This window comes from Peromyscus maniculatus, chromosome 13, assembly GCF_049852395.1.
Source record: "Peromyscus maniculatus bairdii isolate BWxNUB_F1_BW_parent chromosome 13, HU_Pman_BW_mat_3.1, whole genome shotgun sequence".
Taxonomy (NCBI): Eukaryota; Metazoa; Chordata; class Mammalia; order Rodentia; family Cricetidae; genus Peromyscus; species Peromyscus maniculatus.
This window is the reverse complement of record NC_134864.1, coordinates 4,751,418-4,777,171: the sequence shown is the minus strand read 5'-3', so window position 1 is coordinate 4,777,171 and position 25,754 is coordinate 4,751,418. Positions and strand designations below refer to the sequence as shown.

At 45.1% G+C, this 25,754-nt stretch overlaps 1 protein-coding gene across 7 annotated transcripts in view; it reads right to left on the bottom strand.

Annotated features, from left to right (window-relative positions):
• Positions 1-25,754, bottom strand: part of Dis3l2 (DIS3 like 3'-5' exoribonuclease 2) — a 322,923-nt gene that overhangs the window by 70,902 nt on the left and 226,267 nt on the right. For all 7 annotated transcript variants that reach the window (XM_006984206.4, XM_016002732.3, XM_076549508.1 and 4 more), the window contains 2 exons: positions 16,256-16,368; positions 3,399-3,506 (listed from right to left, as the gene is read on the bottom strand). In XM_006984206.4, coding sequence (XP_006984268.1) covers positions 3,399-3,506; positions 16,256-16,368 — 221 coding nt within the window. The remainder of the gene's footprint in view (positions 1-3,398; positions 3,507-16,255; positions 16,369-25,754) is intronic.

Sequence of the window (25,754 nt, the reverse complement as noted above, 5' to 3'; positions counted from 1 at the left end):
TGCCTGGGTAAAAGGTCTATTCCCAGTAGATTTTTATGTAACCTGATTAACAAAGTACATCTGATACTGTGTTAGTCTGTTCAGGCTGCTATAACAAAATACCACAAACCAAGTGGCTTAAGCCATAGAAATTTATTTCCCATAGTTCTGAAGGTCAGAAGTTCCAGATCAAGTGCCAGCCAGTGCAGTGCCTGGCGAGGGCTGTCTTCATGACCCCAACACAGCAGCTGCTTTCATGAAATGTCGTCCACATGTCAGAGGAGTGGCAGCAAGCTTTCTGCTGTGTCCCTTTTAAACGGGCATGACCTTTCCTGGACCACTGTCCCACTCTTCAGACCTCACAGAGTGTGCAGATGCTCGTGTGCATTGTGTACATCTGTGTGTGTGTGGGGGGGGGCACTCCTGTCACAGTGCACATACAGTGGCCAGAGGACAACCTCAAAAGTCAGTTCCGACCTCTTAGGAGAGACTGAGGCAGTGGGCCCAGAGCTTGCAGAGATACTCTGTTCTGCCCCACACTCAGTCGGAGCACTGGGGTAATGGACACTCACTGCTGACGGGTCACATGGCTTCTGGGACTTGAACTCAAGTCCTCTGTCTGCAATGGCAAGTACTCTAACTGCAGAACCCCCTCCTCAACCCAGCAGCTGTCTTCCTCTTCCTATTCTCCTGTTTTCTCTTTTCTTTCCCATCTCTTCCTTTTCCCCTCTTCCTCCTTCCCTTCTCTTCTCACTCTCTCATTTTTGAGACATTTTCTCTAAGTATCCCAGTCTGTCCTTCAACTCACAAGATTCCTGCCTCAGCTTCTATAATTATAGACCCAACAATAAGATATTATGAAGCTTCCTAAAAAGGGGCCTTCATCTATCTATCTATCTATCTATCTATCTATCTATCTATCTATCTATCTATCTATCTATCTATCTATCCATCCATCCATCCATCCATCCATCCATCCATCCATCCATCCATCCATCCATCCACCCACCCACCCATCCATCGATTATTATGTGCACCGGTGTTTTGCCTGTGTGTATGTCTGTGTAAGGGTTGTAGGGTCCCCAGGATCTGGAGTTACAGACAGTTGTGAGCTGCCAAGTGGGCTGGGAATTGAACCCCAGTCCTCTGGAAGATCAGTCAGTGCTCTTAACCACTGAGCCATCTCTCCAGCCCCTGAAGATATGCGTTTGGACTTTCAGTTTACTGATAGCTTAGAGTGTATATTTTACAGGGATCCTAGCCTTCTAGACAGGGAGAAGTTTTCCCTGAAGTATCACAAAGCTTCTAAGGTTGTAGTGAAAGAGTCTGAACTTGCTCTGCCTTCTGATCTATTGTGTATGGCTTTCTCTTGGCCGTTTTTAGAAGCCTTCTGGGTCTTTTTCTTGTCTCCTAGATCCTGAAGCTCTATGATGATTTATATGTTAGGGATGACAAGCCTCCACCATTGGGGTTGTGATGAGCTTTTTGCACCTGGAAAGTCCTCTAGGAATGAATGGTTTTCTTCAGCATTTCTTCTCATTTTCTCTGCTTTGGTTTCTGGAACCGTCACAAACCAGATTCTGGGTGTCTCAGATTGGTCCTCTAATTTTCTTTTCTTTGCTTGGAATAGTCAACTTCATTTCAAACCAGAATTATTTCTTCTATCCTGCTTTTAATTTCTAAAAGTCCTGTCCCGCCCCCCCCCCCCCAAAAAAAAACAACCAAAAAACCAAAAAACCCCAGCCCTTTTAAGGTAGCTAATGTAGCATAGGTAGCTTCTGTTTAAAATTCAAGGACAGCTTCTTCTCCTTGTAAGTGTGTTTTGCTGTATTCATTTCAGCAAAGACACTTTCCACTTGGTTGTCTCTTCATGCATGAAGGTGAAACACCTTAGTTGGACATGGTGACAAGGGGCAGGTGTAAGACTGAGACAGGAAGGTCTCTGTGATCTTGTGAGTTCCAAGCCAGCATGGTCTACATAGCAAGTTTCAGGCTAGCCATGGTTACATAGTGAGACCCTATCTAGGGGAGAGAGGGAGAGGGAGAGAGAGAAATCTGAAATGCATCTAAGCTTTACTGTACTGTACCAGACAGGGCCAGGTGGCTGGCTGGAAGGTCCTTAAGGATGCTGAGTGTTTATTCTTCATTACTCAGATTCCTCACAGAAAGGTGTTCCCACCTCCTGACTCACAGAATATAGGCCTGGCCCCTAGAATTCTGGAGTTGAGTTCTTTGCATTTGGATGCCAAGACTTACTCCAATGCCCCTGAGGAACTGTACTATCCAGAGTGGTATCCCTGTTTCAGATACACCTTCATTGCATTATCTATAGAAAAATAAATCTCTAGGTCTTTTGCTAAGACCAGGAGGGGCAATCTTTTCAATGAACCAATATTGAAGTCGGCCTCACTTCCCCCACCCCTCCCCCACTTCCAGAGTTATCTGGTGCTGTCAACCTCTGAGTTTTTGTTTCTTGGCTTCCTCGGTTCCTGGCTGAGGATTAGGCTTTCTCAGGACTGCTCAGTCAGTTACCACTTATCCATCTGCTCCTGCTCCAGGGTTTTGTTGCTGTTGTCTCCTCTCCCACTCTCTTTGTCCTTGTGGGTTTGTCTTTTTTCTTTTCCTTTTTTCTTTCTTTCTTTTTTTTTTTTTTTAAATCTCTTTACTGTTATTTTAGTGAGGTTTTGGGATGGAATAAAAATCAATGTGGTTATTTAATTTTCCATCTTTATTTGGAACCACTTTATAATTAAGCATCTTTTTTTCCACTTTCATTTATTATTACAGCATATACATTTCCCATGTTCTTTCATGGTGTCTGTAACCAGCTTTGCAGAAGTCTGCACTGAGTAAGCCCCATGTCCTCAAACATGACCCTGCTGTGATGTTTACAGCTGCTCACTATGGAGAGGGAACTGGTTTTCAAGTGTCATCTTTGCCCATCTTCTTTCCTCCTTGTGTATAGGGAGTGCTTGCTGACACCCTCTATTATCAGTGTTTTCCTTACCTCATGCTAGGACTGAAGTGTTCCTCTCCTAATCTTCACTAGTCTTCCTATTCCAGCCATCTTCCTCAGGACACATTAGAGGAACACAGACTTCCACAGTTCATTTAAGCCTGGCTTCCCATCCTGTGCTGCAGATGCGCATCCACCCTCACCGAACCATCTCCTACCCTAAGCTCCCACCCCCACAACTGGTGCTCTCCACTGGCTGGTGAGTACTGGCAGTAAGCAGGGTCAGTCTTGCCTAGAGTCAGTCAGGCTAGAGCCCTTAGACCTCTTCCTACAACAGCTACCTGCCCTAGTCCTTCTGCATCTGTCCACCAAAGACTCCAGGCTAGTGCAGGCACGCAATGGGTGCTAACACAGGGCGGGACAGTAGTAAGTGGAGAGTGAATGACAAAGTACAGTTTGTTACCTTGCCTTCAGGGGTCAGCTTCCAGATCACAGAGAAGGTCAGCTTGTCAGTCATGGGGTTGAGGCTGCACAGTTCCTCACACAGAAGTCTAGGAAGCATAGGGACCACCTGAAACAGAGGAGAGTTTCTGAGCATCCTTGTCCAACCTGCAGGAGTCTGTCTTAGGCAGCCCAGAGGTAGAGTTTTGGTGATCAGCTTGAGCTTCCAGAGTAAGCTGAAGGTGACAGAGCTTCACTTCTAGAAGCCTCTGCAGAAAGAGCACACTATCTCAGGCTCTGCCAAAGGTTCTCGTGTCGAGGGAATGTGAACTGGGAAGCAGGAAGAGTAGGTATCAAGATTGTGGTTACAGTCCAACCTCTAAATTTCTAGGTTCTGCCAAGGCTGGAAAGGTTTCTTCATTTTTAGAATTGCATCTGTAGGGAATATATATATACACTCTTTTCCTGTCATTATTCCCTAAGTAATAGAATATAATATTGTTTATGAGTTATCTGGAGGTGATTTGGAGTCTATGGGAGGAGGGAGCTGGAGAGATGGCTCAGCAGCTATGGGAACTTGCTGCTCTTGTAGAGGAACTAGGTCTGGTTCCCAGCATCCACATAGTGACTCACTTCAGTTCTAGGAGATCTGATGCTCTCTTCTGGCCCCTATGGGCACCAAGCATGCACATGGCATACATATATTCATATACATAAGATAAAAATAAATACTAAAATTGTTTAGGGGAGGTTTTGGGGTATTACTATTCTGATTGAACAATGTACTTAAGAACTCAAAGGTAATATAAACTCCTCAGAGTCTTATCAAAGTAAAATCATCAGTTATTTAATTTAGTAATTGAGCATATCATAAATTACAAAATTATATTGGAGTATAAACAGAATAATAAAGTATAACTATGATAACTGAAGTTCATAAATTCAGGTTCATAGATGAACACTGGCCAACCAATCACCCATTTTGCAATGTTTCCAAAAAATGCACTATTTATTTAGTTTTGCATGTGTGTGGGGTACATACTATGGTGCATATGTGAAGGTCAGGGGACAATCTGGGGGAATTAATTCTCTCTACCATGTAGGTACTAGGGACTGAACTCAGATCATCAGGCTAAGCAGCAAACACGTTTTCCAGAGTCAACTTACCAGCCCCATTTTGTAGGTTTTTAAGCCTGATGATTTCTCTTACTTACTATCTTTTAATCTCACAATAAATGGATCTTGCTGGTTATGGTAGCATACACCTTTAATACCAATACTTAGGAGGCAGAAGAAAAGGCAGGAGGATCTCTGTGAGTTTGGGGCTAGCCTGGTCTACATAGAGAGTTCCAGGCCAGCCAGGGTTAAAAAACAATCAAAAACAAACAATAGCAACAACAAAACCCTACAACTGATCATACTGTAACAGAATAATCTGTCTTTAATATACTTTGAAATGATGACAGCTGTCACTGAAATTATTTGTATTTTCCATAGTATTGTTTCCAGAAACAAAATTAGTATCTCTTCCTGCTTCCCCCACCAAGATATTTGGCCTTTTCTTCCTCCTGCCTTCAGATAGATTCCTTCTCCCATATTTTTTCTTGATTATAATATTATCACTCACTCTCCCAAACTCAAATTGCATTATAAGCCATTTATTTCCCACATTTATTGTGTACTAACTTAACATACACTGTTGAATTCTGTGCTAATTCACTGGAAAGGGAGAGCTGTTACACTATATTTACATAAATTTAGCAAATTTCTTTATTAGTAAAATCAAAACAAAGCTCAGCAGTTTCTTTCCCTATGTGAACTTTCTGTACTGTACTATTTCCATAGAGAACATGTCCTTAGTATGGAAGAGGAAATTCAAGAACCCATGGCCTATATCGGTAACAAAAAATTAATAGTTGTTAATATACTCTACAGCAGTATTCTAGAGGTTTTAAACCTAGGCAAAATCCAATGACTACTTGAAAACTTGTGGTAACAGCTCCTATATGAAAGTGTTACTGAAGTTTCTCTTCTTGTTGTCTGTTTTTTATACCATCAGCCCAAATGGCACACTATTTGCTATCTTGTTTTTTGTTTTATTTGCTTTGAGACAAGTCCTGTGTTGCCCAGGCTTGTCTCAAAGGATGGCTTTGCTAAGGATGGCTTTGAACTTCTGATTCTCCTGGCTCCACCTTCTGAGTATTGGGATTACAGGTGTGCATGAATGGCCGGCCATACCTGGTTTATGCTTGCTGTGCTGGGGATTTAACCCAGGGCTTTGTGCATGTTAGGCAAGCTATATCCTCAGTGCCCCCACCAGCTTTATTAGTAGTCAAGTTAAAATGTGTTCAAAGGGGCTGGAGAGATAGATAGCTCAGTGGTTAAGAGGACTGGTTGCTCTTTGAGACGACCCAGGTTCAATTCTCAGCATCCACATGACAACTCATAGCTGTCTGTTAGTCTAGTTCCAGGGAATCTGGTTCCTGCATACATACTTGCAGGCAAAACACCAATGTATATAAAACAAAAATAAATAAGTTATTTCAAAAATGTTTTCTAAATATATGACATTTTCTTGTGTATGTCAAGTATTTTATAAAATGCTGCAACTGTGGCCTGGAGAGATGGCTCAGCAGTTAAGAACACTGGCTGCTCTTCCAGAGGACCTGGGTTCAGTTCCCAGCACCCATATGGCAAGCTCATAACTGCCTGTAACTCCCGTTTCAGGTGATCTGATACCCTCACATAGACATACATGCAATGTGCATGAAATAAAAATAAATAAATTATATTTAAAAAACAAATGCTACAACTTCACCTACATCATCACACTATCGAGTTTCTGTGTCATACTGTTTTGTGAATGAATATAAAGATTTCACATAATTTGAACTATGCTATGAACTGAATTGTACCTATCTATTTATATATTAAAGCTGTAGTCTCCAGTTTGACAGTATTTGGAGATGGGGTCTTTGGGTGGTTACTAAGGTTAAATGAAATCATAAAAGTGGGACTTAGTTATAGAAAACTGAGATGTTAGAGGTAGAGAGGACAAAGCATATATAGTCTATCTCTCCAGCAGGTGCAGAGGTAAGGTCATGTGAGGACACAGCCATGTACCAGCGAGGAGAGGTTTTTACCAAGAATCACACAGACTAGCACTTGAAACTGTGACTTCAAGCTTCTAAAACTGTGAAAAACTAAAGGTCTATTGTTGAAGTCACTCAGTCTGTGGTGCATTATCATGGGGCTGAGCGAACGAAGTTCAGTTATGTTTTCTGGGTATGCATTCTTGCTTTCTTTTCTGAGTTCCATGATCAGATGATGACACCAGATGGTCTATGGAAAGTGGCTGCTTAACCAGCATGCTTACTGCAATGACTAGTCCAGAGCTCAATCTCTCTCTTTAATTAGACAATATTTTTCAAGGAAATATCATACTTTAAGTCACAAGACTGAGTAGCTGATAATGTAACATAACTCAGTACCATCATGCTTTAGTGTTCGTAAAAATGAATGAATGAATGAATGCATAAATAAATAAATAAATAAATAAATAAATAAATAAATAAATAAATAAAAAAGTCATTGTACTGTGGGCCTAGACCGAACCCTGAAACAGAAAACACTGATAGAAAAATAGGTGAAATCCAAGTCAAGGATGAAGTACAGTTAACAGTAGTGTCCCAAAGGCAGTCTCTTAGCTCTGATCAACAGCATGGCAATGTAAGATGCTGGCAATGAAGCCTCTCTGTCTTTGCGATTTTTCTGTAAGTCTAAAATCCTTTCAAAAGAAGAGCTTATTTTTTAAGAAGATACACTTTCTATTAATTGATCTTCTTTTATACATTTATATATAAATTTATACCTATTGCACATACTAAGCCTGATCTATTTTATCAATAAGTACGAGGCTAAAATTCTGTGTATAAAATGAAGAGCTGGGTGGGGCTCAAGGTCTTCAGTCCATCAAGCAGCTGAAGCAATGCATGGCACCAGGTGTGAGAAAATAAGGAAGGTTTGACACAGAGACCTCAAGTCAGAGCCTGGGCCCAGCACTTCCTGATGATCCAGGACAATTCTGGACCTCGGTTTTCTTCAAAGTGAAATCGCTCTGAAATGCTCAATAAAAGTAGGCTCAAGGTGTCCAAGTCCCTGTGCCCTTGGCTCAGCCTTCCTTACTCAGCCGCGGGCCCAGGTACTCCCCTTTACCATCCATGGTTCTCGTGCATGGCTTCCCACTGCAAGCCCTGCACCTGCCTCGCCTGCCTGCTGCTCCAGCCTGTGCACATGGTGTTCCCATTTTCTGGAACACCTTTCTGGACACTGCTGCAGGCAAACTTTGGCATGTCCTTCCAGATTCTGCTCCTTGCCATTTTCATGGCTTATCCAGACTCCCTCAGGCAGAGAATGTACTGTCTTGTAATTTCCCCTGATCTTTCACAGAGGCTGTGAGGCAGTCCCAAAGAATAAGCTACTTACTCTACCCTCCCCGCTCCCATGCCACTTCTAATGCCGTAACCACAGTGCATCCTGATACCTTGTTAGGTGCCTCCCCGAGAACATAGAGGTCTAGCTTTGTCCCTCTATCTAATACCCCCAACACAGTAGGCACTATTAGTATGTGGATGACTGACCTCTGTTATAAAATCAATAACCTGGGTTTTCTCTGTTTACTGTAACACACACACACACACACACACACACACACACACACACACACACAAAACCAAAAACAAAAACAAACAAAAAACAAAAAAAAAAAACCCACACTTCATGAAATCCTTGCTGACAGAATTCTATAGCAGCATCTTTACACAAAAATGTCCATGGTGGCAACTAGTACTTTCAGTAGAAAGGGAAGAATTTTGGAAACCCTCTGTTAAAACAAAACAAACAAACAAACAAACAAACAAACAAAAAACACTACTACCAGCACACCCTGTGGCTGCCCAGGGTATCAAAACTGCTTTGCTCCTCCCACTAGTCAGATGCCAAAGAACTCAAGTTTCATGAAGAATCAGTGGTAGCATAATTGTATTTAAACTTTCTACTAGATCTTGAGAAAGAAATCAGATGGAATTCAGAGGAAACAGTCCATGTTCATCCAGTTTTGTAAAGAGGTGGTTAGGCCTGTGTCTTTCAAAGGAGAAGAAATGAAGAGGTTATGATCACATTTGTGGTTTGGCACATCACAGCATCTCATAAATCCACTGGTCCTGCAGGGGTCACTGTGCATGCATTCCTGCTCAACCCAGAGTGCAGCAGGCTTCCTTGTAGAAGAGGGCTGGTGAGGTGGGGCCTCTCTTAAAAGCCACTTTGTCACATGCCTGCCCAGGCAGGTGAGAAGAAGGGGACCCTGATTCCATGCAGCATGTGGGCTGTATGAGTCCTTTCACGGCATCTGGAGGGATTCTGGGCCAGAGTGAGGTGCAGAGCAGCAAGGATAACCAGGAAAGGTTTCTTTGTAGAGAAACCCCTGCTGCCAACAGCACAGGGCCGGTGCCTATGCTCCGTGGTCCTGCTGTTGTCCTCCTGGTCCTGCATTCATCACGCTCCCTGCTCAGCATGGACCCCATCACAGTTCCCCGATGTCCGAATCCCATCGTCCTAACCGCAAATCTCAGTCTCAGAGTCTGCCTTCTTTGTGCTGGGGACACGACTGGCTCAACACGGATGGTGCAGGAAACGTGCTCGGCTGTGTGGAGGTGCATGAACAAACAGTCCCAGCTCTTGCCATGCCCTGACAGCATCTTCCCCAGGCTCTCCCCCAGCTTACCCTGCTGCCTTCCTCACTCTTCTACACAGGGAAGAGAGACTTTCTAGTATTTTCTATCAGCCATCCTCTTGAGCCAGTTTCGCTAACTTTTCAGGGATGCCTGTATCTCCGTCTTTAGCCTGGCCTAACAGCCTGGAGCTCTTGCTAGTGAACTCCCTGCTCAGCTGGTTTGATTCCCCTCGGGCAGAGCACAGGAGTGGAGCTGCCCTAAACTCCAGATTCTAGTCCTTTCACTGGTCACACTTGAAGTTTCTCAAAACTCCCTCCACCCTGGCTTCCTGTCTGCACATGGTCTTTTCTCTTTCCATAGCTTCTGCCATTTCTATACTGTCTGCCTCGAGGGGGTACAGAGAGGGCTCACTAGAGACGGCCCTAGGCTGTTGGGACTTTCAGGCTTCAAAATTCAGCATGCATCTCTAATCCCAGCCTTGGGAGGTAGAGGCGAGAAGATGAGGGGTTCAAGGTCACCCTCAGGTACATGGGGAGTTTAAGGTCAACCTCGGCTACAAGATACCTTGTCTCAAAGCCAAAACAAACAAACAAACAACAAAAAAAATCAAACCAAATCAACCAATCAAACAACTACTAAATGAACAAAACCCCAAGACACAAAACTGAATTTAATAAACCTCATACACAGCTTCAGATATTTCAAGGTAGTAATGGAAAAGAGAACAATAGTTTACTTCAGTAGTTTTTATTTTTTAAAATATGGGACACTTTTCAAATCTGCATGTAAGCCTTATTCAAGGTCAGTATTAAATCTCCGCATCCAATTTTTGTGTGTGTGTTGCTGAAGCAAACATTACCTCCCTTATTTTCTCCAGACTTGTGTATGTTCTTTACTTTTAAGATTTATTTATTTTTATTTAGTATGAGTGGTAGGGGTGGTGGTAGTGTTGACACGTGTGTGCATGCATGTGTGAATGAATGTAGCTGGGTGTCTGTGGCTGTGTACACCTGCGCATGAGCAGAGACCAGAAGAAGGTGTCAGATCCCTTGGAGCTTGAGTTACAGGTGTTTTGTTAACTGGGCACTGAGATCTCTGAAGTTTGGTCATGATTATATAGCAAGTGCTCGTGACCACTGAGCTCTCTCTCCAGCCCATGCATCTTCTTTCTTACTACACCTCATCTAGAGACAACCTGTAATCCTACTCAGGCAGGTGATCTGCCAGTAATCTTTGTTTTAAGGATGCTATTTATAATAGGTTCAATGAGCTGGATGAGCTGGATCCAGCAACTGGATCTGGGTTTCCTTATGGAGGTCCAGATACTTTCGGGTGGGCCAAGAAGTCTTCACTAAACACTAGACCCATAGGTTGGATATGATGATAAAGACAGAGGCAGGAAGATCCTGAGCTATATAGTAAGACCTCGAGTCTACAACAACAAGAACAAAACACAAAAAGAACAGGCCTGGGTCCTTACAATCAGTGACATGAAGTCAAACGTTCTAAGAGCTACCAAGGAGGATCTGCTCTCCGCATCTACCCTGATGTGGGCAGTGGCAGTACCTGGAGAAAGAGCTTCTCCACTTCCCCACCCATTTCCTCTCCCTCCTTCTTGCTGTATGATAGGGACCGCTGGAACTGGGGGTGACCGTTCAGCTAGGTACTATAGCACTGATAAACCCTCTGGAAAGCAGATGAACAAGGGTCTGCCTCTGGGGCAGTGACTCGAAGATTCAAGGGACAGTGCTGTGGAAAGGACCCTGGCACTGAAATGCTATCCCTGATTCTGGCTGAATTCTCCTTTACCCAGAGTGCTCAAGTGAGTTTCTCCTTAGAAGGAAGGTCACCCAACTGTTCTGGAAACCCAGCAGAACCTACAACCCTGAAGGAAGCCCATGCTTCTTAGGTTGCCACTTCAGGCCTCTCTCCAACTCCCCCTCTTGGCAACCCCTGTAATTTGTACCTCGGCCAGTCCACACCACATGCTGGTCCTCAAACACACTGCCTCTAAATCTAAAGCTTGTGTTTAGTTACTGCTCATGTGTGTACACGCCTGTGTGAGCTTTTTGCACTACCACAGAGGCCAGGAAAGGAAAGATCTTCTGGAACTAGAGTGAGATGTCAGGTGGGTGTTGGGAACCAAATATGGGTCCCCTCTGCGAGAGCAGTAAGAACTCTTAATACTTTTTTGTTGTTGTTGTTTTTGTTTTTCGAGACAGGGTTTCTCTGTGTAGCTTTGCGCCTTTCCTGGAACTCACTCTGTAGACCAGGCTGGCCTTGAACTCACAGAGATCCGCCTGCCTCTGCCTCCCGAGTGCTGGGATTAAAGGCGTGCACCACCACCACTACCACCACCACCACCACCACCACCACCACCACCACCACCACCACCACCACCACCACCACCACCGCCGCCGCCGCCCGCCCGGCTGAGAGCAGTAAGAACTCCTAAGTGCTGAGCCATCTCCAGCCTCTGAACACACTGACCAGGACCAGGACTGCAGGACCAGGGTTTCTCTCAGCTTCGCATCCCTGACACTGGCACAGCATTCCTCAGTACCGCTACGTGGTAAGGAATTGGTAGCAGAAAAGGCAGAGAGCTAGGGAATGCTTCAGACCTAAGCCCAAAGCTCAGTCCTGCCAGAGCTTAAAGGCTGGCTGTAGAAACAAGGAGTCATGACAAGACCCTGACTTTCTAAGCATTCTGGACCAGAGCTTGGGAGAGTTGAGGGAACTGGTCATTTAGGTCAACACACCACTGCCTAATACTGCTGGGTGGGGGTACCAACAAGACTATAAAATCTTACATGAGCCTCAGAGAGCAGAAACATCTGCTAAAGCCACAGCGGGCAGGCTGGCCAAGTTCAGCAATGGGTGAGCCAGGACAGCCCTGTGACCAGTTGAAAGGGCCACAGAAGGGAAGAATCAATCATCTGGGTGCGGAGGGACAGGAAGGATGAGCAGTGACACCAGGCCAGACATTCACAAGTAATGGGGTCTCCACTGTCTGAGAGTTAAGCTAAGCTACTGGCTGGCTCCTCAGGTGACCTTCCCCTCACATCCTCAGCGCACCCCAGATCCGCAGCATGGCAAGCTGGTGTTTTCTCCTTTTCTGAGGACCAAGGTATGCTCAGCTAGCTCTCTGCTCACAGACTCAAGAAATCTAAAGGAAATAGATAATATGTTTGACAGCCAACACCTCTGCTTAAAGGGTTTCCTTTTTCATATCAACACTTCCATGAATCCAGAACTTGATCAACTCTTTGCTACACAGTTTGACATTAACAAAACAGCAGCACTGACAATCTGCTGGTGTCAGAAAGGAACATCTTAAAACTCTTTGGACTCTACATGAAGACAAGGTTCCAGTTCCAATCTTTGATCTCTATTATAAAGCACTACCAATAAAATATCCTCGAGATTTACGGGCGGGCTTTCATTCGAGCTGTTTCACACCTAAAATAACATGCACGGCTAGGCCAGCAGACAGAAAGTTTAAGTTTAGGTTTCAACTGTTTAGGTTTTCTTTTACTTTTAAAACTTAATTCACATATTTATTTTTTTCTAATTACCTTAAAACCTAAAATTAAATTATATTTCTTTCCCAGAGAAGACATTAGCTGAGCAGATGTCACAGCCTCTGAAAATAACAGGTTCAAGTTCAGATACACAGTTGTCCCCATCCTAACAGGACCATTTCTATCAAAAAGAAAGGGTGGATTTTTAAAATTTAAACAGACTCTATTCAAATTTATCTTTCTCTTGCCTATGTTTCCTTGTTAGCAAAAGTCATTGAATCCTTATACTGTGAGTCAAATCCCAACAAGAAGAATTTCATTTAAAGCCAGTGAGCCAGGATCTGGACCCAAGACTGGTTCAGTGTATATTGTTCTGCTCTCTGGGGTCGCTCCCCAACCCAAGCTCAGATTGTAACTCTGGCCATCAGTCACTTATAAGTCAGCACCCTAATGAAAAGAAGTCAGAGCCACATTTCCTATAGATGGGAAATCAACCGGAATGCCCATCCCCCTTCCCTGGAGTGACCGAGTTGGGAAAAAATGATTTGGCCAGATGAGAGAACAGAGAATGTACACAGGGAAAGGCAGCTCACCCAGCTTTTAAGACCTTTATAGGCAAAGTAAAGTGAAAACAGCAGAAAAGTTCCTGGACACAGTCCTGCAAGAAACAAAACCGAGTAGGAAGAAAGGTCAGAGCCGCGGTTCAAAAGCATCAGAATGCACAGCTCCTGCTGTCCAAGGCTGTGGGCCGCGCCTCAAGCTCCTGCCAAGCTGGAGGCAGGGCTGGGCAGTGAAGGCTCACAGCCCTCCTTTCCCCAGCTTTCCACCTTCAGAGGTCAGCAGCAGCCCCACCAGCACTGCCGAAGACAGCCACACAACCAAAGTAAAGGGAACAGAAAATGAAACACCTAGTTATTGATCCAATTTTATTCTTTTGTTTCTAATTTTGAAACTGAATTCCTGGTTATAAAAGGACAATGCAGCTGCAAGACAAGGAAAGATACCTGCTCAGAGGAAGGGGCTCTGATGGCATCTAAAGTTCTCAGCTCATCAGACCAGAAGGGCAGAGTTAAACTACTGTAAATGGAGAGTGTTTTACACTTACTCACTTGAAACAGCCTTCAAGTGCAGCAGATTACTTCAAAGATGGAGCTTTCCATCACAACACAAGGGAGCTGGAAGCTCCTCTTCCTTCTTGCAAGTCTGGACCAGGAAAAAGCTGGCTTTGGCCAGTACCACTGTCAGGAAGGAGTACACATGGGACACCTTCAGCTTGAGGTGAAGCGGAGTCAGTGCACAAGTATCAGAATTGCATCCTCAGATGGTCAAGCTAAGAAGGGAGGCTTTGGAGTTTAAAGAGACAAAATTGAATAAAGGTCACTCCCCCAAAAGTGGGTGTGCACACAGGTGTACATACACACATCCTCCATGTGAGTGCATTTTTTGTGTATGTGAATGCAGACATGCACATGCCATGGTGCATGTATGGAGGTCGGAGGACAACCTTGAGTGGTGGTCCTCATCTCCCAACTTGCTTGAGACAGGGTCTCTCTTGTTCAGTATGCTTCTGTGGCCTGACTTAATAGCATCTAGACAACATAGCACCAAAGGACTAAACCTTTCTGGGGAGCATCAGGAAGTAGGAGTTCAGAGAGCCAGGAATACATATGTTTTCAATGCCTTGTTTGGTAAATTGTGGAGGGAGCAAGAGAAGTCAGCAAGAACTAAGAGAAAGGGGAGGTTGTTTTATAAACAGAATAAAAATGCTTGTGGTGGTGGTGGTAGTGGCGGCGGCGGCGGCAGCGCACACCTTAAATCCCAGCACTTGGGAGCCAGAGGCAGGTGGATCTTTGTGAGTTCAAGGCCAGCCTGGTCTACAGAGCGAGATCCAGGAAAGGCGCAAAGCTACACAGAGAAACCCTGTCTCAAAAAACAAAAACAAAAACAAACAAACAAACAAAATGCTTGGGCCCAAGGCTATGTGAAAACGTAGGCCCTGGAAGACCTCTTTCTTGGTCCTCTGCAGCTTCTACCTAAAATAAACAAGTATCTGGAGAAGCAGCAGCCAGACAATGAGGACACACTGTGAGGCAGAGTCCATAGCCTGGTGTTCCTCCTGCCAACAGTGGGGGCACACAGGCAGTTTGCAGTGGAGGGAGACTAGGAAGCTAGATCCCTTTTCTGGGTGATAATGTTTGGAAATTCTCAGAATAGAGTAAATATGGCACCTGGCTAGTCTCTGGTTCCTGAGAGCTGGGGCCAAGCAAGCAATATCTAGCTCCCAGAATGCCTTGAGATGGGTTGGCAGGAGCAGGAACAGACGTTTTACCTTGGTACAGTTAATGATCAAATACCAAAAGTCATGTTCTAGAGCATAGTACTGGGGAGGGAAGGTTCAAGCTATTGAGTGAATGTCAAGACACAGCCCCAAATAAGATGAGTCATATGAGTAGAGGAGCGCGCACCACCAGGGAACAAAAAGGCTAGAAGAACCCATGACCTACAGCGGAGGATGGGGCGAGCCATGCATGCTCTTTTATTACAGCTATCTCCAGGGCTGACTGCAATGCCTATAGATGCCTGGTGCTTAGAAATTACTTGTTAAAGGGATGGATTCTCATAGTTACTTGCAGGGATGTGCCAGCTACATAGGATGGAACAGATGTATTTATTTCTCCCTCTGCCTCTGTGTGTGTGTGTGTGTGTGTGGTGTGTGTGTGTGTGTGTGTGTGTGTGTGTGTGTGTGTATGTGTGTGAATGTGTATACACAACTGTAAAGACCAGAGGCCAACAAATTGAGCATCACTATCCACCTTATTTTTTGAGATAGAACCTTTCACTGAACCCCAAACTCATTGATTGGCTAGACTTGCTGACCGTGAGTTCTGGGGATCTTTCTCCCCCAGCTCCCACTTGTGCTAGTATTATAAACACTTGTCACCATACTCTGCTTTTATGTGGGTGCTGAGGATTCAAACTCATGTCCTTATGCTTGAATGGCCAATGTTTTACTTATTGAATCACCTCCCAGCCCTGAGAAGGGATATAATTTCTTCCTTTCATAGCTGAGGTGAAGGACATCTAACAGCAGGAGTGTCCATCTTGGGGACTCTGTGGGCCACCTGTAAAGTGCAAGTCAGGACAGGCTTGGTACCCACATTTAGCACAAGGGTTGAAACAGTTTCTCAAAGGCCTATTGTTGACAGAGAACTGTCATTCCACTCTATCCACCGTGTGAGAGTGGCCACACATCGCACAAAAGACTGGATGTGCTATCCGATCTTTTTGTATAGTTATCCAAACTATACAAAAACCAGCATCTGGTGTGAGCTGTTTCTTAGGCCCTTCTTTGGAGCAATAGTTTGAAAGCTGATCACTGTTGGAGGAATTTGACAAGGTTGCTCTGAAGATGAGATCTGAGATGAAAGCTTTGGCTTCTTTTAAGAAAATGTGCAGTAACAGAGGGCAAGCATATTCCCAGTGCCAAGCCCATATTTTAGACCTTACTAGATTTGTGAAAAAAATTCAGAAAAGACAAGTTCCTCACAAATTAAAAACAAAAACAAAAAAGGAATACTAAGTGGGAACACTTTGTAAAATCTAGGAAACTGAAAGCTGATCTGTACCTTCTGAACCAAGTAGACACTTGTGGCTCTCTCAGCAGCCACCTTATCCAGAGAGGATCCCTCAGGAACGAAGTAACTCACATCGGCGATGTGGACGCCCACTTCAAAGGTGCCTGTAAGCAGATAAGAAAGAGCATCAGACTGGTTGGAAGGTTAGCAGAATCTCTCCTGGGATCCTTTCCAAGGGTGCCTGTCACTCTCACAGGCTCAGGCCCTGACGCAGGAACCACTCACTGTTCTAGTCCTGCCAGCTACTTCTAGCTCCTGTGACGAGTGCTGCTGTCACTTTCCTCATCCTACACCAGAAAGATGAAGAGGCTTTTACTCTGGAGAAATGAGAGTGCCGTCTTCACAAACTATTTCCCATCTCCAAAGGCTTCTTATCTTGGGGTAAACTCATGACTACATTTGCAAAAGACAGGCCGAGTGGGTAATAAGTTGATTCTTCCAGGTTACGAGCAATGAGTTGGTTCCCTAACCTATAAGGCACTGTTTCTGGAAGCTCTGCTCTTCACTGGCCTGCCCATCCCGCCCCTGTACCCCTCACTTAGCCCTTCTGCTGTCATGCTTCCAAACATGCACTTGGTGACGTCACTTCTGAGCTCACTGTCCATGTCCAGGCATGGTCTCGCCTCAACTGACATCGGTAGCCTGGCAGCCCATCTTTCACACACTGTGGAGGCAGTTGCCACGACAACCTTTCTACTCTGAATGCATCCATCTTACTTTATCCCATTCAGAAGCTTGTCTGGCTGGTTCTTTTTTGCTATGCTTGGACTATCTCAGCAGGATCTGCAATCAGCAACCTCCTTACCTAAAAAGGGTCTACTTAAAGAGAATCTCCAAGCAAGAAGAGGTTTTTCTGTCCTCTCTTTACTTGTCTGCTTAAACACCTATTGTGTATCCAATGATACTGATTGTGGTTTGTCCCCAGAACGCTCATCCTTGCCAGGTATCATAGCATACTTTCACTGGCTTAAATGTTCCCTGTCTACCTCTCTGGAGGTAACAGAGCAAGCACAGCAAATAGGGCCTTTCTTGACTGTCCATGCTCAGTGCCTATAAGAGTGCCAGTACACAGTGGGCACTCAATATTTATTGAATAGAATCAATAGCTTGCTTGTTCCTCTCTCCTGTCCTTCCTTTCTTCCAATAGCTCGTCCTCTACAATGTCCACCAAAGAGGCAGTATCCAGGTGGGTGGAACTGTCCCTTAGGGCCACAGGAGAAGTAGTTTATAAACTTAAGATTTACTCTTACTTGTCCTATTAATCAACTTTCAAGTATGGTATGCCATATGAATATAAATATACATACATGTGGCTATACACACATGTGATACATCCATGGATGTACTTATGTGTGTGTTTATGGAAATACACAAAATGGACAGCATCTACAGAGAATATGCTCATAAAACAAGCATTTAGCTTGGAGAAAGATACACTGAAGATACAGGCACAGGGTGTATTAAACTAAGCACACCCTGTGGTGCAGTCCCACTACCTCCCATCCCTGTTGACAGTGACGACTCTTGGCATAGGCACAGGACCCAAACAGAACTTCTCTGAGCCTGTTTGCAGGTCCAACATGGACTTCATCCAAGAGAGTCTCTCCTGTGAACCCAGAAACGAGGGATAACATAGCTTGTAGTTGTCAGGAACCACCTTCATCCACATACTCAAAGTAACATAGAAAATAACAAGTCTACGAAATACGGAAAAGTCCAGGGTGACCTCATTTGACCTCCAGGATCCAGTTGAGGTTGAACCTAGTCTATTTGTCTACTTGGCCATTCCTGAGCTAATGAATACTCTTTCGGTTCTGACTCATTGAGAGCCTCATATGATATCAAGGAGCTTATTAGCATGTCCCCATTTGCTCCTTGGGTGACCTGTGTGACCAATCCTAGGGCATCAGACATTCTTAATTTAAAAAAAATTACATTCTTATTTATGTGTAGGTATATGTGTGGGTTGGAGGTAAGCATGCCATGATATACATGTGAATGTTAGAGAAAAACTTGAAGGAATCAGTTTTCTCCTTTCGCCATGTGAACTCTGGGGATCAAAAACTCAGATCATCAGACTTGGGGACAGGAGCCTTTACTCACTGAACCATATCACTGGCCCATCAGATATTTTATATGAAACATTTATAGCTTTTTACCAATTTCCTATTCCTCCTGCCTAGGGAGTTTTTAAAAATGGGGTGCTTCAAACGAAGAGTTCAGACAAGGCACAGAATTTATTCTTCAATTGTTCTGACACACAGAGATTCTCCCATTAAGTGTCCTTTGGGTTTTTCTGCACAGCTTTGTAGCATTTACAAAGGAGAAGCCAAGTCTAAGGTAGCTGAGGGCTGCTATGGGATGATGCAATGGGCTTATCTTCCATAGGGAAAAGGCTGGCTGGGGAGCGGGGAGAAACCAGTCTGATTCCAAGTTGAGCAGCCTCACTCTGATAAACACAGCGATGGCGCTGGGTGGACATGCCTGCTATGGCTGATGCTCTAGGAACTTTACTCCAAGCAACCACAGGCAGAAGTCTTAGATGTCTCAGCTTCTAAATTCTGATATTTTAAATATTTAAAACCAACACTCGACAAAGGTAAAATAGAGGGTCTTCTTTTGAAGTCAGGATTATAATATGTGTGCCTCACAGGTAAATATTGACTCAAGGAAAAGAGAGATGACTATTACATCATGATATAAACCATCATTTTAAACTTGGGCTCTGTGTTACTATACATGAACTTTCTGAACTTAGTGAAAATTGACAAACTGACAAAGAGTTCGTTACAGGAGATAAAACACAGTGGAGGCCAATCTAAATATATTTGAGGGACTTGAATTTCGTTCTGAATTCCCTGCAGAGCCTCTTAACCCAGCAAAAGACACCCTCTTATTCTCTACTTTGGATGTTTTTTATGAAAACTCTAAATAAATATTTTATTACATATATTTTCATAACGTGAACTTGCAGAACTCTCAAGACAGTGGCACTAAAGCTTTAATTCTATGAAAGAAAATACGCACCTCAAAGGCCAGGCACGGAGTTTGCTGTCAGTGCTGTTTTTAAAACGCCCCTCTTAACGTCTATTAAAAGAATATAATGGGGCTGGAGAGACGGCTCAGCAGTTAAGAGCACTGGCTGCTCTTCCAGAGGACCTGGGTTCAATTCCCAGCACCCACATGGTAGCTCACAACTGTCTGTAACTCCGTTCCAAGGTATCCAACAGCCTCACACAGACATACATGCAGGCAAAACACCAATGCACATAAAATACAAATAAATAAATTATAAAAAGAATATAAAAATTTCCCTTAAAAACTTAAAAAAAATAGTTTTCTATCTACTGGGGCAAAGGGGACTCCCATGAGTTTTGAGGAGCAGTGAAACAGAGAGAAAGAATTCTCCAAGGCCATTCATGACCGTCCCAGAGACCACAAAGCTCAGAGGATCACAAACATTCCTTTGAATGACCTGAGGAGAGCATCAGAACCTCTTCATTCCTGTAAAACACTAAGAGACTACAGCCAGGGCTTAGAAACCATCCCTCAAACCAGCTTCTCAGCTGGTGCAACCCCTTCACCACAGAGTCCTTGCCATGTCCCCAGGGGTAGGGCTGTCCTCAAGGTGGCACCTGCTCTGTTCTGAAGAGCCCCACTTATGAGAAAGGGTTTTCTTTTTTCAAAGATATTAGCATTTTTGAGAGAGAGAGAGAGAAAGAATGTGAGTAGGCACATACGAGTGCAGTGGAGTCCAGAAGAGGACATGGAGTCCCTTAGGGCAGAGATAAAGCACTTGTCAGCTGTCTGAGGGAGTCCTGAAGGAGCACATGTGCTCTTGATTGCTGGGCTGTCTCTCTAGCCTCCATAAAGGGCATTCTGGCATAAAGCCATGCTATATAGAATGAAGCCTCTGGGTGACAGCAGCATTCGGCATCCATACATGGAAACACCCCTTTCAGGGAGGACTGGGCCTCATGTACTTAGCAGACACACTGATAGGACAGAGGACAAAAGCACAGGGAGCGAGCCCAAGTGTAAGTGATGGGAAAACAGGACAGTGTTTGGTAATCCAAGACAACTACGTGAACATAATATTGGCAATGATGGTCATAAAAATTCTAATCAGGGCTGGGGATGCGTCTCAAGGATACTTCACTTGCCCATAATACAAAGCCCTGGGTTCAATCCTGTCCCTTCAAATGCTAACCAGAATAGCAGGAGTGACTGCGTTTTAAAATGTTTCTCTGTGCCAGAGCCTCTGAATACATCTAACATTGACAACAACTGCATGGATAAATCACCTGAGGCTAGGGGAGGCTGCAATCACTGGTGAACATAGCTCAGCCAGGATATGATAAAACCCAATTCCAAGCCAGCTTGACTCCTGAGCTTTTGTTCCTTTCATCCCCCCATCCATAACCCCCACCCACAGTCACTTCCAGGACAAGATGAAACAGCCTAATTTTCTGTCTCAATGGGCCACAGCTCAAAAACCCTCCCTATCATTCATGACTCAAGGGAAGCCACATTCTTAGCTTTGGATTCAGAAGTCCTTTTCCTAGCCCTGTTCACAGCCACACCCCTGTCCCTGAAGGCTCTTTTGGTTCTCACTGCCAAGCTCCTTAACCACTTGTAGCAGGGCCTGATTATGGAGCAACCACTAAGCCATTAACTCCAGTTCTCTTTAATTAGAAGAGTAAGTCCTGGAAACCCAGGCAGTTCCTTTCTAAATCTCTAGCTGACAGTCAGCTTTAGCTGGAAGCAGAGTGATTGTCTTAACTACCAAAGGCTTGGCCAGCATCGAGGACTGCCCAGGCAGGGGTGGCAGAGTTGGAGGCACTGGCAGTCTTCCCTTAGCTACAGTAAGACTAGGCCCTTCCAGACCCGGGTCACTTGAGTGTGCCTGCACCGCTGCTGAGAACAGGCCTTGGTGACACAGGCCCTTCTAGCTCCAACCGAACATTCCTCACAGAAAACAACAAGATGTGCTGTAATAAACTGGGTATCTGGGTCCTTTCCAAACTCACACGTTGAACCCCGATCCCCCGTGTAACATCAAAAGACGGCACCTTTGGGGAGTGATTAGGCCCTGAGGTCGGAGCCCAGACCGATGAGAGTAGCATCTTCATAAGAGATCTCAGGGTCTGAGAATACAGCAGTAGAGTCCTTGCTTGCAAAGCTCAGAGCTGTGGACTCCATCCTTGAAAGAAAAATAAACCCCCAAAACAACAGCATGGGAAACAATGCCCTTGTCCCTCCACAATCCAAAGACACAGCAAACTGATGCTATCTGTGAACTAGGAAGTGGCCCTCACCAGACACGTGGGCTCTCAGTGCCTTCATCTTGACCTTCCCGGGCTCTACAACTGTGAGAAACAAGTTACTATCGTGCATGAGTCATGAAGTATTTTGTTCCAGCAGCCCCAACAGAGGCATGCACTGTTTGGGTTACCAATGAGCTATGCTCCTGCATCCAGAGTTTACAGTAGCATCCGAATCCTGAAGAGTTTTCCTTCTCACTTCCTTCCTCTGCTTGTCCCATCCATGCTTTCTTTGTGCTATGCCTCAGAGCTTTGCCAAGCTGACTGCTCTGCTAAGTCTGCTTTCCCTGCACTGCCAATCCACTCACTTCTGGGCCTTAGTCTCCTGACTCTGTTCTACCCATTCAGACCTCTCTGCGCTCAAGTTGACACATGCACATGTCTACTATTAAGTGACATTTAGCTGCCCCAAAGGCACCTCACATGAATCCTCCATAGCAAATCCATTTCCTGTTCCTCTTCCAGAAAGTGGGATCACCCCCCCCCCCAACTAAAGCAACAAAAGCACCTTCATGGAGAAGACCAGAGGAAACCCAGGATTCACTCAGGCCTCTGCTGACCAGTCACATTGCACTCCACTTTCCAGACTTCTCCAATCTGTCCAGACTCTTCCCCACCCGTCCCCCACTTGACTAGACTGCCCATCATTTCTTTTAAGGAAGACCTTCTAAGCTCCTCATGGCTCCTGGACACTGCACAAGCCTGTCCTGGGGTCCTGCTGCTCCGACCCTTCCGCTCCTCTCAGTGCGCTGTCTTGTCCTACATGACAGTTCATCTGAAACCAACCAAGCTCCTCCTCACGGTCTATCCCAGGCACTTGAACCTTCTTGGCTCTGCCTTCTTCAGTGCTCCCCGTCTCCCCACTGTGATGGGTCTCCTCAGCATGGCTCCCAAGCCTGCAACTCCAGCTACTCTGCATTCTCTCTCCTCCCTCAATCCCCACCCCACCGTGTGTGTGTGTGTGTGTGTGTGTGTGTGTGTGTGTGTGTGTGTGTGTGTTTTCCTGGCAGCTCCTCTTGTCCCTCACACTCCATCTAAGGGTAAGAGAGGGCTTTCACTGGCAGAACCATCCTGATGACCAAGTTCCAGCACCGTCCCCTTCTGTGCCCTCCCCCAACACCAGTTACCACATGCTCATTATCAGTTACTTCCCTTCCCTGTAATCAGCTTGAAGGACAGAGAAAAGGCTTGGTGTATAGCCAGCATTTCACATCAACTGAATGAGCAGGAAAGTGAGTAAAGCCCTAGGGCAAGCAGGGTTGTAAACAGTGGTTGCTCTAACTGCCCGTGTAGGGCCAGACGTCCTTGGTGGTTCACATACAGAATGCCCAGTCTTTATCCTTTAGGTGACTTCAAAGTCAGGACTTCCCAGTGCAGTCTACTTCACCCTCGGATAAAAATGGCAAATATGTGTTTCCCTCTTTTCAAAGCCAAAACACATCTCCCTAGAATTTTTATTTCTTGCTCTAGTTCCAGCTTACAGGCTGCTCAGAACAAGCCCACGTCCGCCAGGGACAAGAATCTGGCTAAGAGACAGAGCGGGGCTGGCAGAGAGTGGTGACAGCTGTGACCGCTGCCAGCAGCACGGGGCTTCTGAGCTCTGCTCCTTCAGGTGAGACAGCGCACGGCTTGGTTTTGAATCCCCCAACCCTGACATTCTCCCCAAACATGCTCTTGACAACGGCCCCACTTATTCAGCCATTTGACAAAGGCCAGTAAAGCTCCCGCCATGCACGGGCAAGGTCCTTTCTGTGGGGCCTGTACTCCAGTGAGGAGAGAACGACGGCCAGAAACAAATAACAGAGTAAGACGTCTATTCAGACGACAGCAAGGACATTGGACAACGTAACAACATGGAGAGGATGCTTGGCACACCTCTTAAGTGTGGTTATGATGGCCTACAGAGTAGAACGGACAGGTCAAATGATGGAAAAATGATGGACAGGTCAGATGATGGACAGTTCAGATGATGGACAGGTCAGATGATGGACAGGTCAGATGATGGCCGCAGGGCATACCCAGAGCAAAGGGCTACCGGCCAGCCAGGCTTCAGGAGGCTAAGGAGTAAGGAGAAGCTAGGGAGGAAGGAAGGAGAGCAAGTAGGAGCCTAGTGAAGTAGCTGGGCCTGTTGGGTCAGGATGAAGCATGTAGATTTAATTTCACCCAAGATGGGAAAAGACAAACTGAGTATACCAGGTTCACAGTCTCATTTGGCTGCTGGCCTCATTCTGCATACCATGGGTCTATTGTTGGGGTTTATGGTGATATTAAACTGCAAATGGTAACCCCAAAGAAGGTATTGATCTCTGGAGAATGGTGTTGACAGGCAAAGAGCTGAATTGTTTGGTGAGTAGTCTTGTAGTAAGCACAGGCAGAGGTGAAAGCAAGAATCACCTACAGGACTGACTCTCTTTCTCCCCAGCAGCAGATGTCAGAGTTCGATGGCTCCATCCACCCAGTGATGGGAGCACACTGCCCCTGGGGATTACCCTCTTGACCCCATGGCCAGTGTTCCCAACCTGTAAGAGGGAAATCTGGCTCAAGAGCTCGGAAGTGATAAGCTGGCCAAAGGGGCTGAGAGAGCACTGGGAGCAGCAGGGCCTCGCTTAGGTAACTCATCCAGCCAGGATGCTGGCCTGGGTTGGTCCTCCTTAAGTTTTGAGACAGACTAAACATATGAAAAACAACTAGGTTTATATCACTTCGTGGCCACACAATAAACTCCCTCTTTTAGCCGGGACAAGCAAAGTCCCGCTGACTTTGGTGGAAACACTGACAGAGTTGCTAGGTAAGAAGGACAATTCAAACTGACGAATTCCAGTTCCGTGTGGTATTTCGTTATGTAATCTCCTCACACAAAAGCTGACCACTGGGATGGCATGCCATGGCAGCACTCCATGGTTGTGACGTGCTGAGGATTTGAGGATATTTCTTAAACTTAGAAGGAGTTGAAGTAATAAAAAATTCCAGGACACATAAATCTGAATGCAATGCAAGGTCTGTGTGTATGAGGAGGGTGGTTTGGAAGAGTTTGTGGATTTTCTTTTCTTTTTTTCTTTTTTTGCTACCCATCAAAGGGTTAAAGAGGACCTTTAGGTACACACTCCTTAACTGGTGAGCTCACCTTCTGGAACTAGGCAGCTTCAAGAACCTTTCCCTTCACTGTTACAAAGAGCTCTATCAATCTGCAAGTACTCAACAAAACTGCCCACACAGCAATTTTTGTCATGTTCAATCTAATTCTCAGGAATCTCAGTTTAAATTTATATGAACAGCATGGAAGAGGAACACCCAGGTAGTAAATTCCACTTTTCCCTTTCCAATGACTTGAGAAATGGCCTTCTTCATTAACAGGAAGGAGAACGAGGGGCTGAACATGTAAGGCTGGCACAGGCAACGTCTGGGAATTTCCAGGCGTCTCCAAAATGAGTGAGGAAAGCCTGGGTCAGCCGGTCAGGCCTGGGACAGCACTGAGCACACGCATTTGATCCTTCCTCAGTGCCAAGACAGTGGAGCTCAGGGGTGGGGAAGGACCCTTGACAGTGGTTACGGACGTGGAGAGTGAAAACAAGAGCGGCAGGGTGGGTGGCTGGGGTGGCAACGGGGCAGGACCGGCCGTGCTTGGGGTTGCAGGAGCTAAGAAGGAGTTTTGTTATAATATTCTGTCAGCTGCCTTCTGTGCGTGTTCAAAACCCTCTACGGATACCACCCCCCAAAAAACGGCAAGGCTGAAGTCAAGGAAAGGAAAAAATTTGAGGACAAAATCCAGTTAAGTAAAACTAGGTACAACTTTCCAAAGAGACAAAAGAGGGTTACAATTTGGAGCAGAATGACTATGCCTCCAATGATGACTCTCGGAAACGATTTTCCAAGATGATTGCTGACTTCATGATCCATGTTTGTATTTGTTTTCAGAGGCATCAGGAAGAAGAACAACAACAGAAACCAGGAGACCTAGCTTACAAGTGCCTGGAGAGAGACATAGGAAGGTAATAGCAGGGTTTTAGCAGGACTGCAGATTTCTTCATGCTTATAAGAAAGTCTAAGTTTTCCATGATAAATGTCTTTCTCATTTAAGTTTTAGGTTACTTTTTAGATGTACTGACAAAATACTGTACACACTGCCACTTACTTCCATGTAACTCTGAGTCCATAGTACATACACA